Genomic DNA, 18842 nt, shown 5'->3' on the forward strand with positions numbered 1-18842 from the left:
GACCCAGCCAGGAGACTCCAGCTGCGGCCGCCCCATTCGCTTTTCAGCTTGGCTTTTCCTCCCGTTAATTACGTGTAACGAACCCGGTGCTGCCCAGGTTGCTGCCGCCACCATCTTTGATCATCTGGCTAATCGTCGCCCCTCGCCTTCCTGCCTCCCGGCCACGTCCACTCGGGTAACGAGGAACAAAGCGGAATTCTCTTCTCTTGGGAATTTAAGCGCACCCACGGAAGTCGGCGCCCACCGCTCGCCTCCTGCAAACATCCGACTTCCACAGCAAACCCAGGGCAGACGATTGCACGAACGGCACCCGGGCGTGAAGGGGCAGCGGCTGCTCAACCCCAAAAACGTAAAATAAAAACTCCAAAAAAAAAAAAAAAAAAAAAGTAAAATTAACCCCTCGCTCACCGTGGGGGTTTCACAAGCAGCACCCGCTTCTCTCCCAGCGCCCCTGAGCTCCTGTGCGCAGCCCAAACCCGCCGTCCCCCCAACAATCCCCCCCCTTTCACTGACAATAAACGCTGGGAAATAACCTTATAAAGGGGGGAGGGAAAAAAAAAAAGAGGCCACTGAAAGGCAGGGTGGGAGGGAAGCGGCCGATCCGCCCCCGCCGCGGCCCAGCCCCGCGTCTCACAAACACACGGTGCCTAGAATATTCCGTTTTAATTTTTTTTTTTAATCTTTTCTTCTTTTTTTTTTTTTATAAGCACATTTGTGCTTTGCCAACAGAATCAAGACATTAACAAAGATCAGCTTCTCGGAAGAAAAGCATTTCTATATAACAAGGACATTACACAGCTCAAAGCAGGAAAAGAAAATATTTACAAAATACAAGGTGGTTTGTTTTTTTTTTTTTTGTGTGTGTTTTTTTTTTTTTATAATGCTAAAAGGGTTATTCAGAATTTTCAACCTTATAAATAGAAAAGCACTTATGCAGAGGGATATGGTAGCATTGGTGTTTTTTGTTTTTTTGTTTTTTTTTAAAGAAACGATGACAAATCCTTTAAACTAGAACAGAACCAAAACCACTAGATAATGTTGAAAATTGTGAAAACCCCAACCATTAAGCAGTTTAGCTACTATTTCTTTACGATTACAAAATGGAAAAAAAAAAAAAAATGTCCTTTGTATTATTTTTTTTATCTTTTTTTTTTTTTTTTTTTTTTCGGTGATGTGATTATACGTAAGACAGGCACAATGCTAGCGACAGGACAGGGACCGATAGCCACACCGTCGGGATGGGAAAGCGTTACAGGTGGGAACGGTGCGCGGGATCCGGGAGTCACTGCGGGTGCGAAGGGCCGAGGAGGAGTTGGGGGTCGGGGAGTGGGGGGGCGGGAAGGAGGAACAACAGCGAACTCGGTTTTTAAAATAAAATACCTGTCAGGAGGCGGCAGGTCGGACCAACGCCCGGGAAATGAAACAGAATCGACACCAGTTCTCGGAGCGGGTGTGGGAGTGGAGCGAAGCAGCGGTGACAGATCCCCGTCCCCCCCAGCGCCTCCTTCCCTCTCTTATGTTCCCTTTTCTCACCCCAAACCCACCCACCAGGACCCGCCTTGGCCCTGCCACGTCCCGCTCCCGCCATGGGACGCTCCCTCTGCCCCCGGGTGCTGCGGCCCAGAGCCGCCCTCGCCCCGACGTCCCAGCCCTTTGCGGGGGGGACACAGGGGCGAGGGCAGAGCTCCAGCGGCGGTGGCGGACGCCACGTTTCCCAGCTGGAAAAGCTGCCGCTGGCCTCGGCCAACAGCCGTGTCCCCAAAGGGCGTCGTGACTTCTCCTGCTCCGCGCATCCCACCGCACGGGGCCGGGGACCGTCCCCTCCCTGCCTTCGGCCCCGCGGGAAGACGCCGGGGTGAACCCCGCACACCCCGGGCAGAGCTGTGCGTGAAGCAGCTGAAGGGGTCCTTCCTTTCCACCCCCCCTGCCCCCCCGGCACCGCCAACGGCTGCTCCCAAACCCGGGGAGAAGGAAGGAGGAGGCGACGAGTGGTCCCGGGGGCAGAGCGGAGATCGGGGCGGGGGGGACATGGCGGGGGGCACAGTCACCCCTCGGGATACCTGGAACTGCACACCCCAGGGGAGAAAACCGCCGGAGGGCGGAGGTGCAGGTGGGGACAGACAGACAGGTAGTGAAGGCTGCAATCCCAAGACATCACTTTTCACCACTAATTTCACTCCACTAAAACCTTTCAGGGAGGGGGGAGCGGGGGGTGGGGGGGGTGGGGGGAGCGGGTTAAGAGAAAAAGACACCCTTTTGCTTGAGAAAAACTATCCCCGAAGTCTGCTAGTCAGCTAAATCCTGTGCTCTAGTTTTATACACCTAAGAAGGGAGGGGAGGAAAGAGGGAGGGGGGGTCTGGTGGGCTGCTCCCCTCCCGAGGCTTCACTCCGCTGGGAGGAATCCGGGGGCTCTCATTCATGTGACAAGGAGACATGGAGAAGAAAAAAGAAAAAAAAAAAAAAAAGAAAAAAAAAAAGAAAACGAAAAAGAAAAAAAAAAAGAAAAAGAAAAGAAAACAAAAAAACAGTTTCTAAACTCCTTAAATTCACTAAAAACTGTGAAAATTCCCGGCAGGATGTTTGAATATCAAACGCAGATTTTGGAAGCTTTAATGCCAAGAGTTAGTTCTGTGTGTTGGTTTTGCTCATGTCTTCCCGTATGTCTCTATCTGTGCGCTGGCCGCTGAACTGCTGCGGAGGAGGAGGAGGAGGAGGAGGAGGAAGAGGAGGAGGAGGAGGAGGAGGAGGAGGAAGAGGGTGTCACCAGGGGGGTTCGGCTCTTGAGGCTGGCCAGGTTGGGCAAAGCAGAAGTGCCATCGGTCTCCCGGGAGGATTTACTGCCCGACGTGCGCCGGGTGCAGCGCGACGACCGGTCCTGGGGGTCAGATTGGTCCTCGCACTCTGTCCTGGGATCGTACGAGAGCGGGAAGGTGCGTCGCTCCCAGGGCTGCACAGCCTAAAGGGAAGAGACACCAGGCTATGGAAAATCCTCTGGAAAGGCTATTCTGCTCCTGTTCCATGCGCGACTCTGGCCGCCCGCAGCGGGAGGCAGCTCCACGGTGCTGTGACAGCCACGGACTTGGCCCAGCCCGTGACCAGGGCACGGAAAACTTCAGCACACGTGGTGAGGACGCGGCAGCCTCCAAACCAACCCAACCGCTGGAAAAGCAGCCGGCTGTCAATGCCGAACGGCACCCGCTCGACGTTCCATCCAGCTGAGCGTTCGGAGGGAATTTCCCACACGCAGGATTCCGAGCTGCCTCCCCGCAGCGAGGGGGACAAACCAGCCAAGTGTGAGCATCACATTTATAGAATCGCAGAATGGTTTGGGCTGGAAGGGACCTTAAAGCCCAGCCAGTGCCACCCCCTGCCCTGGGCAGGGACACCTCCCACCAGCCCAGGCTGCTCCAAGCCCCGTCCAACCTGGCCTTGAACCCCTCCAGGGATGGGGCAGCCACAGCTTCTCTGGGCAACCTGGGCCAGGGGCTCACCACCCTCAGAGGGAAAAATTTCTTCCCGAGATCTCATCTAAACCTCCCCTCTCTCAGTTTAAAACCCTTCCCCCTCGTCCCATGGCTCCCCTCCCTGCTCCAGAGTCCCTCCCCAGCTTTCCCGGAGCCCCTTTAGGGACCGGCAAGGGCTCCAAGGTCTCCGCGGAGCCTTCTCTTCCCCAGGCTGAACCCCCCCAGCTCTCTCAGCCTGTCCCCACAGCAGAGGGGCTCCAGCCCTCCCAGCATCTCCGGGGCCTCCTCTGGCCCCGCTCCGACAGGGTTCCCGTTTCCCTTTACCCGCAGCAGTGACTGCAGTGACCCAGCCAGAGGCAGCGCTCGGACCCTCCCGCCAGCCGCCGGGAACAAAACCAGAGCCAGCGGCCACAGCGGGAGCCAGCACCCACCTGCTCGTCAAGGCCGGCCTCGGGCGTGGAGCAACGGGTGTCCTCGCTGGACAGGAGCCGCATGGAGTCGCGGGAGAGGGGGGTGAGGGGGGCAGAGAGCAGTTCGGGGCTGATGGGGCTGCGCGGAGAGTGGGTGTGGGTCAGCTCCGAGTGGGAATGGCAGCTGCCCACGTCAGGGGATGCCGGTTGGGGAGTCGAGGGGTTCCCCAGCTGGGGGGTCGTCCGTCCGTCCGTCGATCTGTAAGACCTGAGACAGGAGCACATTTGAGAGCCCGGTTCCAGTCCCCCCCCCCACTGATACAGGGGCTCAGGCCGCTCGCTGCCACCTGATGCCACCCCCTGATCCCGTCCCTCCTCGGGAGCAGCCCTACGGTGGGGAACGCGGGGATTTGGGGCGCACTCACGCAGGGAACGCCGAAGCCCAGAGGTTAAACTCATCCAGGCTCATCTTTGCCCCATCCCCACTGTCTCGGCGCAGCTTTGCCACACTGACGCTGCTCTCCGAAGGTTCTCGCTGTCCCCCACATCTCCTGCGCCGCGAGCGCTGCATAAATACCACGATGAGAAGCCACCCCATGAAATCAGACACTTCACACTCGGTTTCTCCAGGTGTTTCCACCATCCACATGCCAGGTGACACCAGGCAGTTCAAGAACCGAGCGCAGCGCATCAGTAAGGCTGAAAATGCAGCAAGTTCAAGAGCTGGGCGTAGGAGGAGCGCTGTAAAACCCCTCGACTTCAGAAGATTTAAGCCAAGAATTAAGAAAGTTTGAGCACCTACACAGACTCCAGATGAAAGTCCCATGGGCAGCAAACAGAGAACCTGACTGGAGTCCCCGTATCTGTGTGCGACTCTTCCAGATGAACTGCGACAGCAATCAAGGGCTCCCAAGGATCAGATTCCAAATTCTACCTTGGCCGAAGCGTCCATCAGAAGACGCAAACCCAGCCCCAATGCGGCTACTGAAGCAGCTACACCTGCAGCGAGCCACGCGCGGTCCGTGTGCCGAGTCGAGGTGCAGTTTAAAAACTGCTGCAGGAAAAAAACCAAACCCTTCTGCTACACACACGGGGCAGGACAACCACACGACACCCAGCAGATCTGCTGGAGGTTGCAAAGACGATGACATTTAAGGGAAACGAAGCGAGTTTACCCCAGCCTTTACCGGGTAGTCCGCGGGCAAGGAGCAGGGCAGTGGCTGAATCACAGCAAGAAGAAGTGACCAGGCGCTGAGGGGCTCCAGCCATTTCTAAGGAAAGACTAAACAGCCACCGAGAACAACCCCCGGCTGGGAACTGAGGGACGGACAAGGATCGCGGTGAGGAGGAGCTCGGGACGTGGCCATCGCCAGGCTGAGCTTGGCCCCAAGCCGCTCTCGGCACAACCGCAGCAAACCACCTCCTGGGTCGCACCAAGGAAGGCGTCCAGCGGAGCAGGGACACTCACATCCCCAGCTCTCCGTGCTGGGAGCTGCACTGGGATACTGGGATCCCCCAGTTCTGGGGGAACGTCCATCCGTGGAGGCATTTGCGCCATGGCCAGACAAAGCCATGGCCAAGCTGCTCTTCTGCTGGGAACAGCCCTGCAGGAGGCTGGACTGGAAATGTTTGGAAGTCTTTTCCCACCAGCATTCCCACACCTAGGAGCTGAAGTTTGAATTCACCTCAATGACCAAGCCAGGACCTCAACACAGCATCTTTCACCAGCGGCCTTACAAGAGGGTCTTTAGAGAAACGGAGTTATGGTGGGAGTGCTACCAGACGTTAGAAATTGGCTGAAGAAGTTTGCAAAAAAACCCACCAAAACCGACCCACACTCCGCCAGCACCGGGAAATGCCGCTGCAGATGACACGAGGCGGCGGCGGCAGCAGCACAGGGTTTGACAAATGTCACCTTTGCACTTGCAAAAGCTTTTGCGGAAATAACCTCGCACGATCGCGCACACCCGAGAGGGCTGAACTCAAACCACGACCAGAGTACGACGGCCGGGCGCACGCTGGCACGCAGCTGTCCTTCACAAGCGTTCCTGCCCAAGCGCGGAGTGGTTCAAAACCAAGCAAAGCATCGGAAATCAAATGCAGAAGAGCGAATCTCCTCTTACGCAGGTTTATGATGAGATCAACAGTTGGGAACCGTGTGCGGTTTTAGACGCCCACTCACCAAGACACCACGGAAAGGGAGTTGAGTGATCAGAGGAACGTAAGGACGCGTATGCAAACGGAGCAGAGAAATGGCATTGCCGAAGCAATCGAGCGGGGATGCGACAGACAGCGTAACGCTGAGAACAACCACCCTGCCTTGTTCCTGCACGAAGGATGCCCGCCTCGGCCCTTTTGTTCTTCTCTGGGCTCGTGTTGGCGCAGCAGCCTCCGCGCTTCTAGAGCGGCGCAAGCGCTTGAGAAAGCAGAATCCGAACAGAGGGTGCAAGAGCTGGTTGTCCGCAATTAACTTCACCCCACCTAAGGAAGACTACACCCCGCTCCTGCAAGGCCTCCTCAACCTGCTCTTGTGGACGGTGATCCAACCTCCCAACACCACCACACAAGCTTTTAAGCGTTTTTATGGATCAGCCAACCTGCTGCCGAGAGCATCCCGCTCTGTTGGGAAGGACACGTTGGCCAAGAGAAACCCACCGCATCCTCTCTGTGTTCCAGCACCGTTGGTGCACCGGGACAGCCCGTGCCAGGGCCGAGGAAGGGTGCCGGCAGGACGTACCTGCTGCCCCGCCGCTGCGGGGGCACGCTCGTGCTCCAGAGCCACCGGGCTCGCTCCATCTCTTCACACTTGCCGTGGCGAGCAGTGAAGGCCGAATCAGACAAGTCCTCGATCTGGAAAGGGAAGGGTAGACGGCCCGGTCAGAGCTTTCTTCTATCACACATGCATCTACGTGAAGTTTTTCCAGCATTAGCTACAGCATGAATTGAAATAAACGTTTCTATCTGGAGGGAGGGCAGATGCTATCAGCGAGTGTGAGAGCACCTTGTTAAACTGAGTCTGCAGTGCTTCGGAAGAGATTAAGAACCGAAAACCAAAGGGAAGTACTTATGGTTGGACTCGATGATCCCAAGGGTCTTTTCCAACCTAAATGATTCTATGATTCTATGATCCCAGAGTGATAGCGCTCACACAGAGGTTTAAGGAAATACCATCATTATCAGTTTTGCTCAAGTAATAACTAGAGCAGCGCGACTGGTCATGCACCCTGCTATGAGGAGAGACTGAGAGGGTTGGGGTTGTTCAGTCTGGAGAAAAGAAGGCTCCGAGGAGACCTTCTAGTGGCTCTACCAGTATCTTAAGGGGGCTACAAGAAAGCTGGGGAGGGACTTTTTAGGATGTCGGGTAATGGTAGGACTAGAGGGAATGGATTAAAACTAGAGATGGGTCGATTCAGACTGGACGTTGGGAAGAAGTTCTTCAACACGAGGGTGGTGAGACACTGGCCCAGGTTGCCCAGAGAGGTGGTGGAAGCCCCATCCCTGCAGACATTCAAGGCCAGGCTGGACGGGGCTCTGAGCGACCTGATCTAGTGGGAGGTGTCCCTGCCCAGGGCCAGGGGGGTTGGAACTAGATGATCTTTAAGGTCCCTTCCAACCCTGACGATTCTGTGATTCTACGATTAGACTATTCCGTAAGAAGACTGCTGCCCAGAGAGCTCTCCTGACAGCAATGAGACCTCCGATTCAGCTGTACCCAGCCAGTTCATCCAACTCCTGCCCTACCGCGCCTTTCCTGAAAGAGAACCAACGCCAGGTTGGTTTCTGCAAGGCCAAGTGTGCATTTTGCTGCAAAAAAGGAAGAACCTCTGCACCTCCCCGCTGAGCTCCCTGTGTCCACCCCGTTCCGGGGTCCTCCGTGGACGCTCTTCAGTCGCTACCAACCCCATCCCACATCAACTCGCAACAAAACCTCTTCTTACCTCCTCACTGTCTTCATCAGGGTTCGCTTTCAGAGCGCTGATATCCACTTCACGCCAGCTGCAACACACAACCCCAGAGGACAGTCAATCCCAGCACGGGCAGCCCCGCACGCACGGACTATGTATTTTGGGAGGGAAAAAAATCCAAGCCTGCCACAATGAGCAACATATTTAGGCTCAGTTTTAAGCCAAGCGGCCACATTTGTCTACCAAAATCCCTCCTGCGCTATCAGACAACGGTTTCTCCCCTTCCCTCTTTGATCCCGCCGAGTGCGGCGCCGGGGGACAGGCAGGGGACGTCCCTCCACGTCGGGAGGGTGAGGAATGGAGAGCGAGGATACCAGCATCCTCCTGCTGCGGACTTGCCGTTCCGACTCCCAGCCCAGCAGCCGGCACTGGTCTGGCAGCGCGGCCAAAGCCTGCCAAGGGCAGAGGAAGCAGAGCAGATGCTGCAGCATTTCTTCCTCTTCCTCTGGCTCAGCAACAGGCTCCCTCCCCACCCCGCTCCGGACAGGGCCCGGGAAGAGCGTGTAGGACCAGGAGAAAGAAAGAGGTAGAGTTGGGAAAGAGACCTGGAGAACTGGGAGGGAAAAGGAGGACTGGAAACCGGGCGGTTTGGAGGAAGAAGCTGCAGCGGTGCTGCAGCACGTTGGCACGCTCCCACCGAGCACTCAGGTGGGAAAACCAGCGACTGAGCTCCTCCACGGCGTTAATCCAAGAACAGCCAACCACGGGCAAGAGCTCACCCCTTGCGCTCAGCTCGGGCAGAGAAAACTTCTGGTTCCTACCACTGCCCAGGACGGAAGAGCTTCTCCTGGCCACTGCCACCCAAGGCAATGACATTTGTCCAGCCCGGACACGTGCAGAGCTGGGAAACCACCAGCACCTTCGGCTCAACACACTCAGCAGCTTTGCAGCAGGACAGAGGACAACCAGGATGACTTTAGATTGCACGGGGGCCTGGGCAGGGCAGCTGGCTTTCATGCAGGAGGGATGCTCAGGCAACACGTTCCCTAACTCAGCAAGTCTGCATCAACGGTATGATCAGAACTTCTCCAAACTTCCTCCTACTTCCAAGGCAGAAGAATGCCCTTTTCCTCAGCAGCATTAGCAGCCACCGGGAGCAAAGCCCTAGGCCAGGCTGAACTTCTGACGAGACACTTGCACAGTAGAAGTCTAGGATGTGACAACCCCGCTGGAGCCAGGGATGAGGCACGTACCTGGGTGTGAGGATCTCTTTGTACTGCAGTTTCTCCACACGAGTCGTTGCAGCGACGGACATCGGGATGACAATGTTGTTAATATCAAATGAACTTTCGCCTCTCCTCCTCCTTGGCTGCTGGAACGTAAGACAAGAACCAAGTGAGAAAGAGTGGTAGGTTTTGTCATGTGAAGTCATTAATGGAAAAAGGACGTGGCCTCATAAGAAATGGCCTCATATGACTCCAGAACCAAGAGCAATTCGCACCAGAACGGAGTTCACCTCCTCTTCCCCACCAAAAATCTTTAGTTTGGAGGGTACAAATGAGGGCAAGGGCTGCGGTGGCTCTGCAGGCACCAAAGCGAGGTGACAAGGGCTGCTGAGCTTCAGCCACCACCTCCGCACTGGCACCAGCCACCACCTCCGCACTGGCACCAGCTGCTGCACAGCCATGGAGATCAGGAGACCAATCCGGCTGATAAACTGACCCAGCAAGAAGAAAAGTCTCCCATATAATCCAGTTCCCTACTGCCAAGGTAAAGAAAGTGGTGAGACCACCAGGCAAGACGGAAGAACCATCCTGTTTGGAAACAGCTCGTGTCCCTGCAGGGGTCTGGACCCACCGCAGGTGACACTGTGACAGAGGAGGAAGGTGAAGCAGTCACAGAGGAGTTCATCTCAGGTTTTGACAGCTGTACTAAGAGCCTAACGGCTTCCATCTGTATCGCGCTTTTGACGGAAATAGATTTTCCAAGACAGAAATAAGCTCCACACTTATCTATTTAAACCTGGCTGAACGCTGGGTGCTCTCCTACCATCTGTCTATCCCCAAACCTGTGACAGCAGCGCTGCCGGTACAGTGACACCCATCAGCTCAACCGGCAAACGGCCCGACTTCCTAACGGAGTCACCTGCCATTTACCATGTTCTCCGCCTCCTTTGATCCCCGTGGCTTACGGTGTAAAAAGATGTGGAAACCCAAGTGCCAGGGATCTGCCACCGGCAGAGTCCAGGACTCGCGTGATGCTGGATGAGGACAGAGTTGGGTGGACAACTATTGCCATGGCAGCAAGGAAATTCTGACATGTCACTGTCAACAGTGAGGCCCAACCCACCGGCTGGGGAGCACATGCAAACCTGTGCCAGGCCGGGATGCTTGAACCGAGGACTCGGACCCTTGAGCCCAGACCCCAGGTGCCCCCAGTGTAGGACTCGGCCACTGAAGGGAAGACTCTTCATCTTCTCTACTGCTTGTGAAAGAGCAGCAGCAAAAGCAGCAAGAGGAGACCAAGATACGTGTGTGAAGCACAAGGAAATGTCACCTTGACGTGTTAGAGCTGCTTCTCCAAAACAGCCAGCACGTTCAAGCCAAACTACCACTGCTTGTTGGGTTCTTCAGACACCCTGTGATGGCTTCGCAACATGCCACAACATGTCACAACAGCAAACTCCGCAGCGAAGGAACGCACCCGGGGACCCAGCAGCCCCAGAGCTGTTGTTTGTTAGCTGAGAGAAAGGACAAGGGCACACAAGGTTGAGCTGGAAGGGGTGCCCTCAGCCCTGCCATGGACAGGTGTCTCTTAACCACCCTGGTTTCACCATCAGGGTTTGAGGAACTCTGCTCTCTGATCCCTCAGACACATCCAGCTTCGGCTCTGGCACAAACTCCTAACTGGAGTGGTCGGACAGGGGCCAGGTCCTTCACTGGGACACTTAAGCAGAATTCAGTCCTTTAATCACGGGTTTCTGTTAAGGTGGGTCAGGAGCTGGGAGGATGGATGACGTCTGGCAGAGGAGCTGCGTCACCGATCTGTCTCAGAGCACAGCGGGAGGGAGTTACGGTCCTGCTCACTGACGGCTTTTAGACACAGCTTCACAAAGGTCCCCAGTCCTGTCATCCTTTAGCATCTGGGGAGGCTGAGTGTGTCTCACAACAGTGAGTTGAGCAACTGCTGAAGCTTGTGTGTAGGTCAATGTTAAGGTCCCAACCACCACTGCCCTGCGACTCAGCCCCAACCCCATTTACAGCCCAGTGCCACCAAGGTGCTCAGCTGCTGGTGCTCAGCTCTTCTGCTTCTTGTCCTGGCATCCCCAGACAACTTCCGAAACCAAAACCCAGACGTGAAACAACGCCAGGGGACTACCGAGAGCAGGAACCAGCAGTTACTGAGCTGACACCAAATGCAGCTGGGTGGCTCTCTGCACAGCCAACGACAATCCAGGAACCCCAGCAGACACGAAGTCAGAGTAAAAAAGAGGGCCAAGCATCAGCTGAACCACGGGGTCCAGCGTGGCGGGAGGAATACTGAGCACTCTCACGCCTCAGATGCATGAGCTGCTTGAAAGCTGAGACCCCGTGGTGGAGCTGAGCTCAGAAACCTCTCCGGAAAGGCACGAGATACTTACGGCCGTGCTGGAGGTGCCCTGTGAACTCGTGCTGGCAGGAGCGGAGCCTTCCGAGGAGGTGGACAGTTGCCGCGCAATGGGGCTGTGAGGTGTGGGGGTCGCAGCTGCTGACAAGTAGCTTGGGCCACCGACGTCCGTGTGATGCTTCAACACTACACAAGGAGGGCGGGAGAAAACGAAGAACGACATTAGCCAAAGAAACCAAGGGGGCTGGCGGCGGCGGATAGAAGAGGACCATGTGCACCAGAAACGGCCAGTGCCGAGGAGAACTTTGCATGAAAGAGAAGCACCTTCTGATGGAGAGCTGCCAGCCTGAGAGGCCCTGGGGGAAGAAGCAGTTAGAGCACACGAGGCATTGCTGCGGTGGCGACAAGGCCCAGAAGCAGTGCGTTCCCCCTGCTCCGAAGCCGGGGGAGAGAGGCTGGATGTGCAGCAAAGCCCAAGCTCCCCCCGAGAGACCTGGCCGTGGGAGCCTACCTTCACTCCTCTCAGATGAGCTGTCTCGCAATCGCTTTTTGTCATAGGCAGGAGGCTGGACAAGCGAGCGCTCTGGCGCTCTCTCGGCCTTGGACACGGCCGTAAAATCGTCTAAAGGTGGCCTGTGTGCCTTGTCTGGTTGGATTTTTTGATGTGAGCGCTCTGAGGAGGGGAACAGAGAAAGAGCTATGAAACGCCAGTTTTCACCTCTCTTTCTGTTGGCACGGGAGGCTCGGGCAGAGTTCACCGGCTCCATAAATCCAGACAGGTCGGGCTCAAGGCCATCAGGGCGCAGGAGAGAGGTGCTCGGAGCAGAACGAGCTGCAGTACTGCCCGTGCCACCTGAGCACGACCTCGGACCGTGTCAAAAGAGGTCCCTACGAACTGAGACCAGCCTGAACCACGGCCTCATCCCTGAGAGATGAATTTAAAGGGGATCCTCCTCCTCTCTCCTCCCAGATTGCACGGCTGTATACAAAACAGGGCAACGTTTCTGGCCACGGCGGAGGCAGGGAGGACACTTACTGGCTGCAGTGAAGAACGAATTGACCAGCTTGTGGCGGTCCTTGCGAGCAGGGTCAGACAGGCTGCTGGTAGGCATGGGGGCTCTGTGCTTGAGCGACAGCTTTTTGGGAGGTTTAATTTTCTCGTAGGGTTTGTTCTGCCACTGAGATTTCAACATGCTCTGGAAGTGCAGGCTCGTCGGCACATCTGCAGAGAGACGGGAAAGACGGCAGTCAAATTAACTAAATTACGCACCAGAAAGCTGCGATGCCATAATCCTCTCCCAGCCCCCCCAGTAAGAACAGCCCTGGACAAAGACACAGGCACCGACTGACTAGAGAACCTGGGCTTGCCTACGCCTTCCTCGCTTTCAGGGAGGACCTGCAATGTTAGGACCCAACGTTTCTAATCTGAAGGACATTCCTACAGGATTCACAGCCCAAGTACATGCCGGCAGGAGAATGAAGCCTTTGTGAGAAAAACCACGTGCCTTTACCACTGAAGGTATCTCCTGGACTGCCACGCTCAATTCTGCTATCTCAGATCTGACTTCCAAGAACCCGAGCTATCTCAGCACATCAAATCTACAGAGGGAAGGGGCTGGAAGAGAGAAATTCAGCTTAAATCCCAATTTCAGGTCAAGTCAAAAGCCAAGCAAGTACTGTACGACGTCGATGTGCCTGATGTGGCACCTCAATCATCTAACGAGAGCTGGGTAAGCGAGCGCACCTCAGAGGCTCGCAGAGCAGAACTGCTGCTCGCTCCCCAGGCAGGGGCCGGGTCACGCAGCCATCTGCCAGCCCGCAAACTCCCGGGTAATTAGCTGGGTAACTGAGGCATTTCGAGCCTGAAGTTTCAGCGGTAATCCAGAGTACCTGTCCCCATTTATTCCTGCCGTCTCACAGCGCGCGCACGCGTGCTGCACTGCTGCGAAAGTCGGCAGGCGCTACCTGTGCTCCCATTCCTCAGGTTCCGTTTCTCCCCCGTCCCACACAGACGTGCGCTCCCGACCTCAGCCGACAGACGGAATGCTAAGGAGATTATTCCGTGCGTTACTTGTGCAGATGGGCTAAGGTAGACTATAAAAACCATGAAATGGAGTAGCAAACTACTCCAGCCTCAGGAATCCCACCAATAAGCCTTGTTTTCATACTCGGCTCCGAAGTTCAGATCTGATCACCAAATACTGCTGCCCAAATCTCCTCCAAGACCCAGCTCACTTTTATATGCCTGAGGGCCAAAATAAAATCCTAGTTCGGAAAAGCTTTAAAACTTTTAGGGTGAAGAGGAGAACTATTGAGATGTGAATTTATCTTCTCCGACTCCACCTGCAAGACGGTTATACACGGGCACTCGAGGGGCGACGTGCCACCCATCCGCTCTCCTCCCCCAGCACAGACCAGTAGCCCGTCGCCAGCAGGACACGCAGCCCGGTGCAAGCTCGCCCTGCCACAACGAGGAGTTAAAAGCACTAAGACGAGCATCAGTGGTACAAATGTCCCCCCTCCGCATCTCTCAAGCTCAGGCGACATTTTCACAGGGATTTCAAAGCGACCCCGAGCAGAGACGAACCTTGCCAGGCCCTGCAGGAGGAATGAAGCTCCTCGCCCTGCAGAGGGGACGCAGAGGCAATCGGGAGCTGCCGTGGGATTTAGAAATTGCGTTTAGATAATCTCAGGGGTCAAGCAGAAGAGATTCAAGATGCGTCGGTAGTCTCAGCGGCCGTAATCTGAACCCTTGCGAAATTTCCCCACCAATTCCAGGGACTGGAAAGGCCCAGCAGATCCGGGCAGGCAAATGGGATGGAGAGAGCTGGGCTGGAGGCGGCTGTTATTAACAGGGGGAACTTGACTCTCAGGAAAATGCCAGGAAAAAAGCATTTTTGAGTGCCTTGATGGTTAAAGCTCTGGTTTAGCCCCATCCATTTGCTAAGGACGGGCTCTCACAGTGCAATGGCAGCTCCATGGCCACTGCCACCGGTTTGCTGGGACTTTTCCCAAAGAACAGAGAGGGGCCAAGCCAGTCCTTGAAGGACGTTGCCGGTGAGGCTGCAACATCGCCGTGCTTAAGTGGTCTGGCTTTGGGCAAACGGCCTCTTCTCTTTGCTAATCTTTTGCTTTCTCCTGGAAATTCATCCCATCCCAGCAGCCCACACATCTGCGGAAGGAGGAGACAGGTCAGAGGGAGGGGGAAAATGCAGGACAAAACACTGTCAGCAGAAAATGAGTTATTTGCTGGCTTGTCACTGCCCTGCTGTCAGCACCGGTTGCACCAGAGTCTGTGCAGCAAGTGACACCGTCACTCGTCCTCGGCCGAGCGCTGCAGGCCTCCCGGGGACCGGCAGATGGCAACCGCACGGAGCCCCGGCTCTCATCCTCCCCACCAAGGTTATTACATCATCTGAAATTTCCCAGCGAGAAATCAGATGAACCAGGAAAAAAAAAAAAAAAAAAAAAAAAAAGAAAAGCCCCAAAAGGAAGGGGACAAAGCGGTTACGAAGCGCAAGTGCAAGGGGTTAAAAACCGCCGTGCCCGCGCCCAGCTTGCCAGAAGGATAAATGATCTTTTTCCTCCTGCGGTGGCTGGCAATTTTGCCCTTGGCAAACTGCAGCGGAGATCCCCGGCTGCTGCTGGCACCGCGGAGCCCCGGAGAGACGGGCTCAAAGCGAAAGTCAGCACATGCTCCCAGCGCCATGGGCAGGCTCCATCTAACAACCTCCCCCAGGAAGGGCTGAACCGAGCCTCTGCCCATCGACCCAGCCCCCTCTCAAGGTGCGTCCCCAAAATAATCACGGAGGAGCCCCACCAGCAACCTGGGCAGGGAGACGCCTCCACGCAGACAATTTCCCTAGGCAATTTCCCTACCTGAACACGCTATCTGGCTTTCCCTTTGGATAAAGTATCCCCATCCCCAAAAATCAACCCTAGCAAAACTACGTTAAGCTTCAGTGAATAATCAAAGTTAATCCAGGGCAGGGAGGGCAGGAATGGGTATTTCTGTATAGGTGTTTTAAGCTTTACACCGTACAGTTTTAAAACCCAAGGTTTTAATCTCCCGCAGCCAGAATGCATCTTTCACCACGCGAGCTGGCTGCAGCTGACCCTCCGAGAACAGAAAAGCGAACGTGGGACGAGATCATTTGCCTGGTGGCCACGCTGCAATAGGACACAACCAGGTTTTCTCACCGCTTCCGAGGATATTAGGTTTAACACTACAGACAGAGGATTACAAGCGCTGTGAAATCAGGAAACAAAATTTCTGCTGCCGGAGTTCAGTGCATTGAGTCCCTTTAGCATTCCTTAACAGGGACGGGGGGGTAGTGGGGATTTATTTTTTAAAAATAGCACCAATTTACTATTCCAGTCTGTTTTAAATATAGTGCTAGCGAAAGATGCTGGATTAATTGTTCCCAGACACTCCGTGCATTTCCTACTGTTGCACAAAGTTGGTGCGAAGCTGGAATTTAGACACAAACACATACATTAGCCCAGTATCTTAACCCAGACCAACCACTCCGCATCCTCACGGGAAGCAGGGACAGACACCTTCCTGGGGGACATCACCAGCAGCATTTTACACCTCAAGCAGCCCGGCACTCCTACCGAGGAAAGGAACGACTACGGTCTATTTACTGCTGGTCTCTCCTGATAAAAATGCCCGTTCCTATCATTTGTGGTGCTGTATTTTGTGATCAGAGGAAGAAGATGACAGATGGACACCAGTCTCACGCAGGCCAATAGTTTTTGTTCAAAGAACAGGCTTGTGTTTAATTTGGCAGCTCATGAAGCAAAAAACTCTGGAAACTACTTCTTTTCCCTTGGGAAAAGTCCCTACACACGAAATCTGTGAATAGCCCACAGTCAGGGTTGGTTAGTTATTCCTCTTAATGATGATTAACCCTGATACCGTAACACAGGGAAACGAGTGTCTTAAAGGGAACATCCCTCCTTACTGTACCCTCTGAACCGTGGAAGATCATTTACAATTCCTTACAAGGTCAACAAAATTTCCTGTGACTTAAACCAGTCCACAAATAATTTTACACAGATGAATAAACTCTGCGGAAGCAAGTATTTCTCAAGTCGTTTACAGCAACGAAGACATCAGCCTAAGACCCAGGTCCCAGCACAGACTCCCAGGCTCTGCCTGGTCTCCCCACCCTGAGCGTGGCTCCAGCTCGGGTTCCCAGAACACAGGTTCATAGCGATGCTTTCCCAGACCCTTCTGCTCCAGTTCATGCTCTACTCCTGAAAATACCTGCAGATGAACAAGCTTGGTCGAACCCAAGCAGATCTGCACTTCCTCTGGAAGCTGAGGATGGAGGAGCAGGCTCTGGACCACCTCCAAGGGTCTCTTGGAAGCCATCTCAGGACCGACTTTGAGAATACCCCCCGGCAGCTTCGTGGGTGCTGGGCTTACCATCTGGGAATGACAGGACAGGATGAATACAGGAGTCCAGCTGGGAGAGGCGCTCCAGCAAAGGGGCATCGTACTGGATTTCCAGAGTCGTCGAGCTTCGGGTGCCACACAGAGCACATGAAGGGTTCACGTCACAGCTACATCGCGCCAGGCTATTCCGATGGACCTGGGAAGGGGAGAGAGAACTGTGTCAACACATCAGAGGTCAACGTGCCTAAGAGCTCTCTTCACACCTTCCCCCTTGACAGCTCATGAAAAACATCCCAAAGGCTGGTTTGGCTTTGGGTTTTTTTTATACCTTGTATAAAACCTGTTCATTTAGTCTGGACTCATAAAAGGGTGCTTTAACTTTGCATAGACACAACTGAAAACTACTACTCACCAGCACAGACAGTTTAACAGCTACTAAATTTGACTAAAAGGGTTTAATTTTATCTAGGTTGAAACCTCATTTATAAAAACCATGAGGCAGCACAATTCAGTTGTCAGAGACGGGGGAAAAAAAAGCCTTTTTGAGTTCAGATGGGTCAGAGAACCATCACTCTATGCCAAGAGCTGCCACTTAGGGGACATCTTTACAGAGTGAAAAAGGGCCCTTTTCAACCTCGTTTCCTAAACCAGGACAGACTTCCAATTCACGGATTTGTAATATACACTTCATTTATATGACACCACTGTAGGCAGATGCAGAACTGCATGTAAATCCCATTCAGAGAAAGTAACCAATGATTCCCCGTCAAAATTCAAGGATGTATCAAACCAGATCCTGCAGAACTCTGTTCTGAGTCTAGTATCACTCAAAACATTTCCATTAATGACTTCAACGGCAGAAGGGATAATATCCTTAAGCCTTAGCAAATAACACTAGAACTGGGAAGGGCTGCAAGTACCTTGAAGGAAAAGAGCTGGAAATTATCTAAAATAAATAGAATTTAATTCACTGAGGGCAAACGCAACACGCAGATGGTTCAGTGAAGAGGAGGAAGAGGTTACTGAGCAGCAGTTCTGCCCAGAGGATCCGGTGGTTGTTACGGATCAGAAAATGAGCATGAATCAGCAGCGTCGTACCACCACGGAGAATTAACACCCCACAGGGCTTTATAAACAGGACGACTGTGCAAGACGCATGAGGTAATCCTGCCACTCTGCTCGGCATTGCGAACATCTGAGCTGGAGGGCTGCACCCAGCTTTGGGCGCACAGTTCAAGAAACAGAGAGGAAAACAACAGAAAAAATTACAAGATCCATAAAAATAACGTCCTATGGGCAAAACCAGAAAGACCCGTGACGCGTTTAGTGTAGAGGTGACCACATTAAGAATTACCACATCAACTTCCACGCTTCGGGGAGAGCTTCCGAAGCGCCATGGGGAGCTGACCAGTTTACACCAGCGCTTGGATTACTGGTAATGACTTGAAACGGCAGCCGAGGCAGCTTGTATTAGAAAGTTTGGTTTGTTTGGTTTTGCTGTCTGAGAAACAAGACTGGCTAAGCACTCGAGTAGCTTGGCTAAGGAGGTTTAGACAAACCGACTGGCAGGGTATGAGGATAAAGCAGTCTGCCCTGGGGCGTGGGGATGCTGCAGGAGATCTCTTCCCATCCCGTTTCCAACCCAATGCAGGCTACAGACCCACTCAACCTTTTAGCTGCTTTTCTCTCCTACAGGACATCTCTTAACTTAAAAATTTCAAGTGATGTTGCATTCAGATTTTGTACAAGAGGAGGCACAGTTACGGAGAACCTCTATGGACACAGTGAACTCTCCTGGTTGTAATTTCTGGTCGCAACAATCCACAACCACTTTGTGCTAGACAGGAGAGCGCGGTCAACTGGACATGGTGTTTGTGGACCATGACCCGGCCATGACTCAGCTTTCACTTGAATAACACAGAAATCCTCTGCGATCTGGCACACCTTCCATCCTTTGGAACGGCTCTTCTGAACCATCTCCGATTTTTAAATGTATTTGATGACTATAGTCAAGATCTAACACAGAATTAACAGCTACTTCTTCAAAGACTG

General features: G+C 54.0%; 1 protein-coding gene across 6 annotated transcripts in view; it reads right to left on the reverse strand.

Moving 5' to 3' along the window:
* Positions 1-670: 670 nt before the first annotated feature.
* The window catches only part of KANSL1 (KAT8 regulatory NSL complex subunit 1), a 104513-nt gene continuing 86341 nt past the window's right edge, over positions 671-18842 (reverse strand). For 4 of the 6 annotated variants that reach the window (XM_063354334.1, XM_063354332.1, XM_063354336.1 and 1 more), the window contains 9 exons: positions 16821-16986; positions 12423-12608; positions 11898-12059; positions 11421-11572; positions 9034-9152; positions 7814-7871; positions 6613-6725; positions 3897-4143; positions 671-2957 (listed from right to left, as the gene is read on the reverse strand). In XM_063354334.1, the coding sequence (XP_063210404.1) occupies positions 2667-2957; positions 3897-4143; positions 6613-6725; positions 7814-7871; positions 9034-9152; positions 11421-11572; positions 11898-12059; positions 12423-12608; positions 16821-16986 (1494 nt within the window). In that variant the 3' untranslated portion in view covers positions 671-2666. The remainder of the gene's footprint in view (positions 2958-3896; positions 4144-6612; positions 6726-7813; positions 7872-9033; positions 9153-11420; positions 11573-11897; positions 12060-12422; positions 12609-16820; positions 16987-18842) is intronic. The other 2 variants (XM_063354335.1, XM_063354337.1) reach the window with 2 other exon arrangements.

The sequence above is a fragment of the Chroicocephalus ridibundus genome, chromosome 17 (genome assembly GCF_963924245.1).
Source record: "Chroicocephalus ridibundus chromosome 17, bChrRid1.1, whole genome shotgun sequence".
NCBI classification, from domain to species: Eukaryota; Metazoa; Chordata; class Aves; order Charadriiformes; family Laridae; genus Chroicocephalus; species Chroicocephalus ridibundus.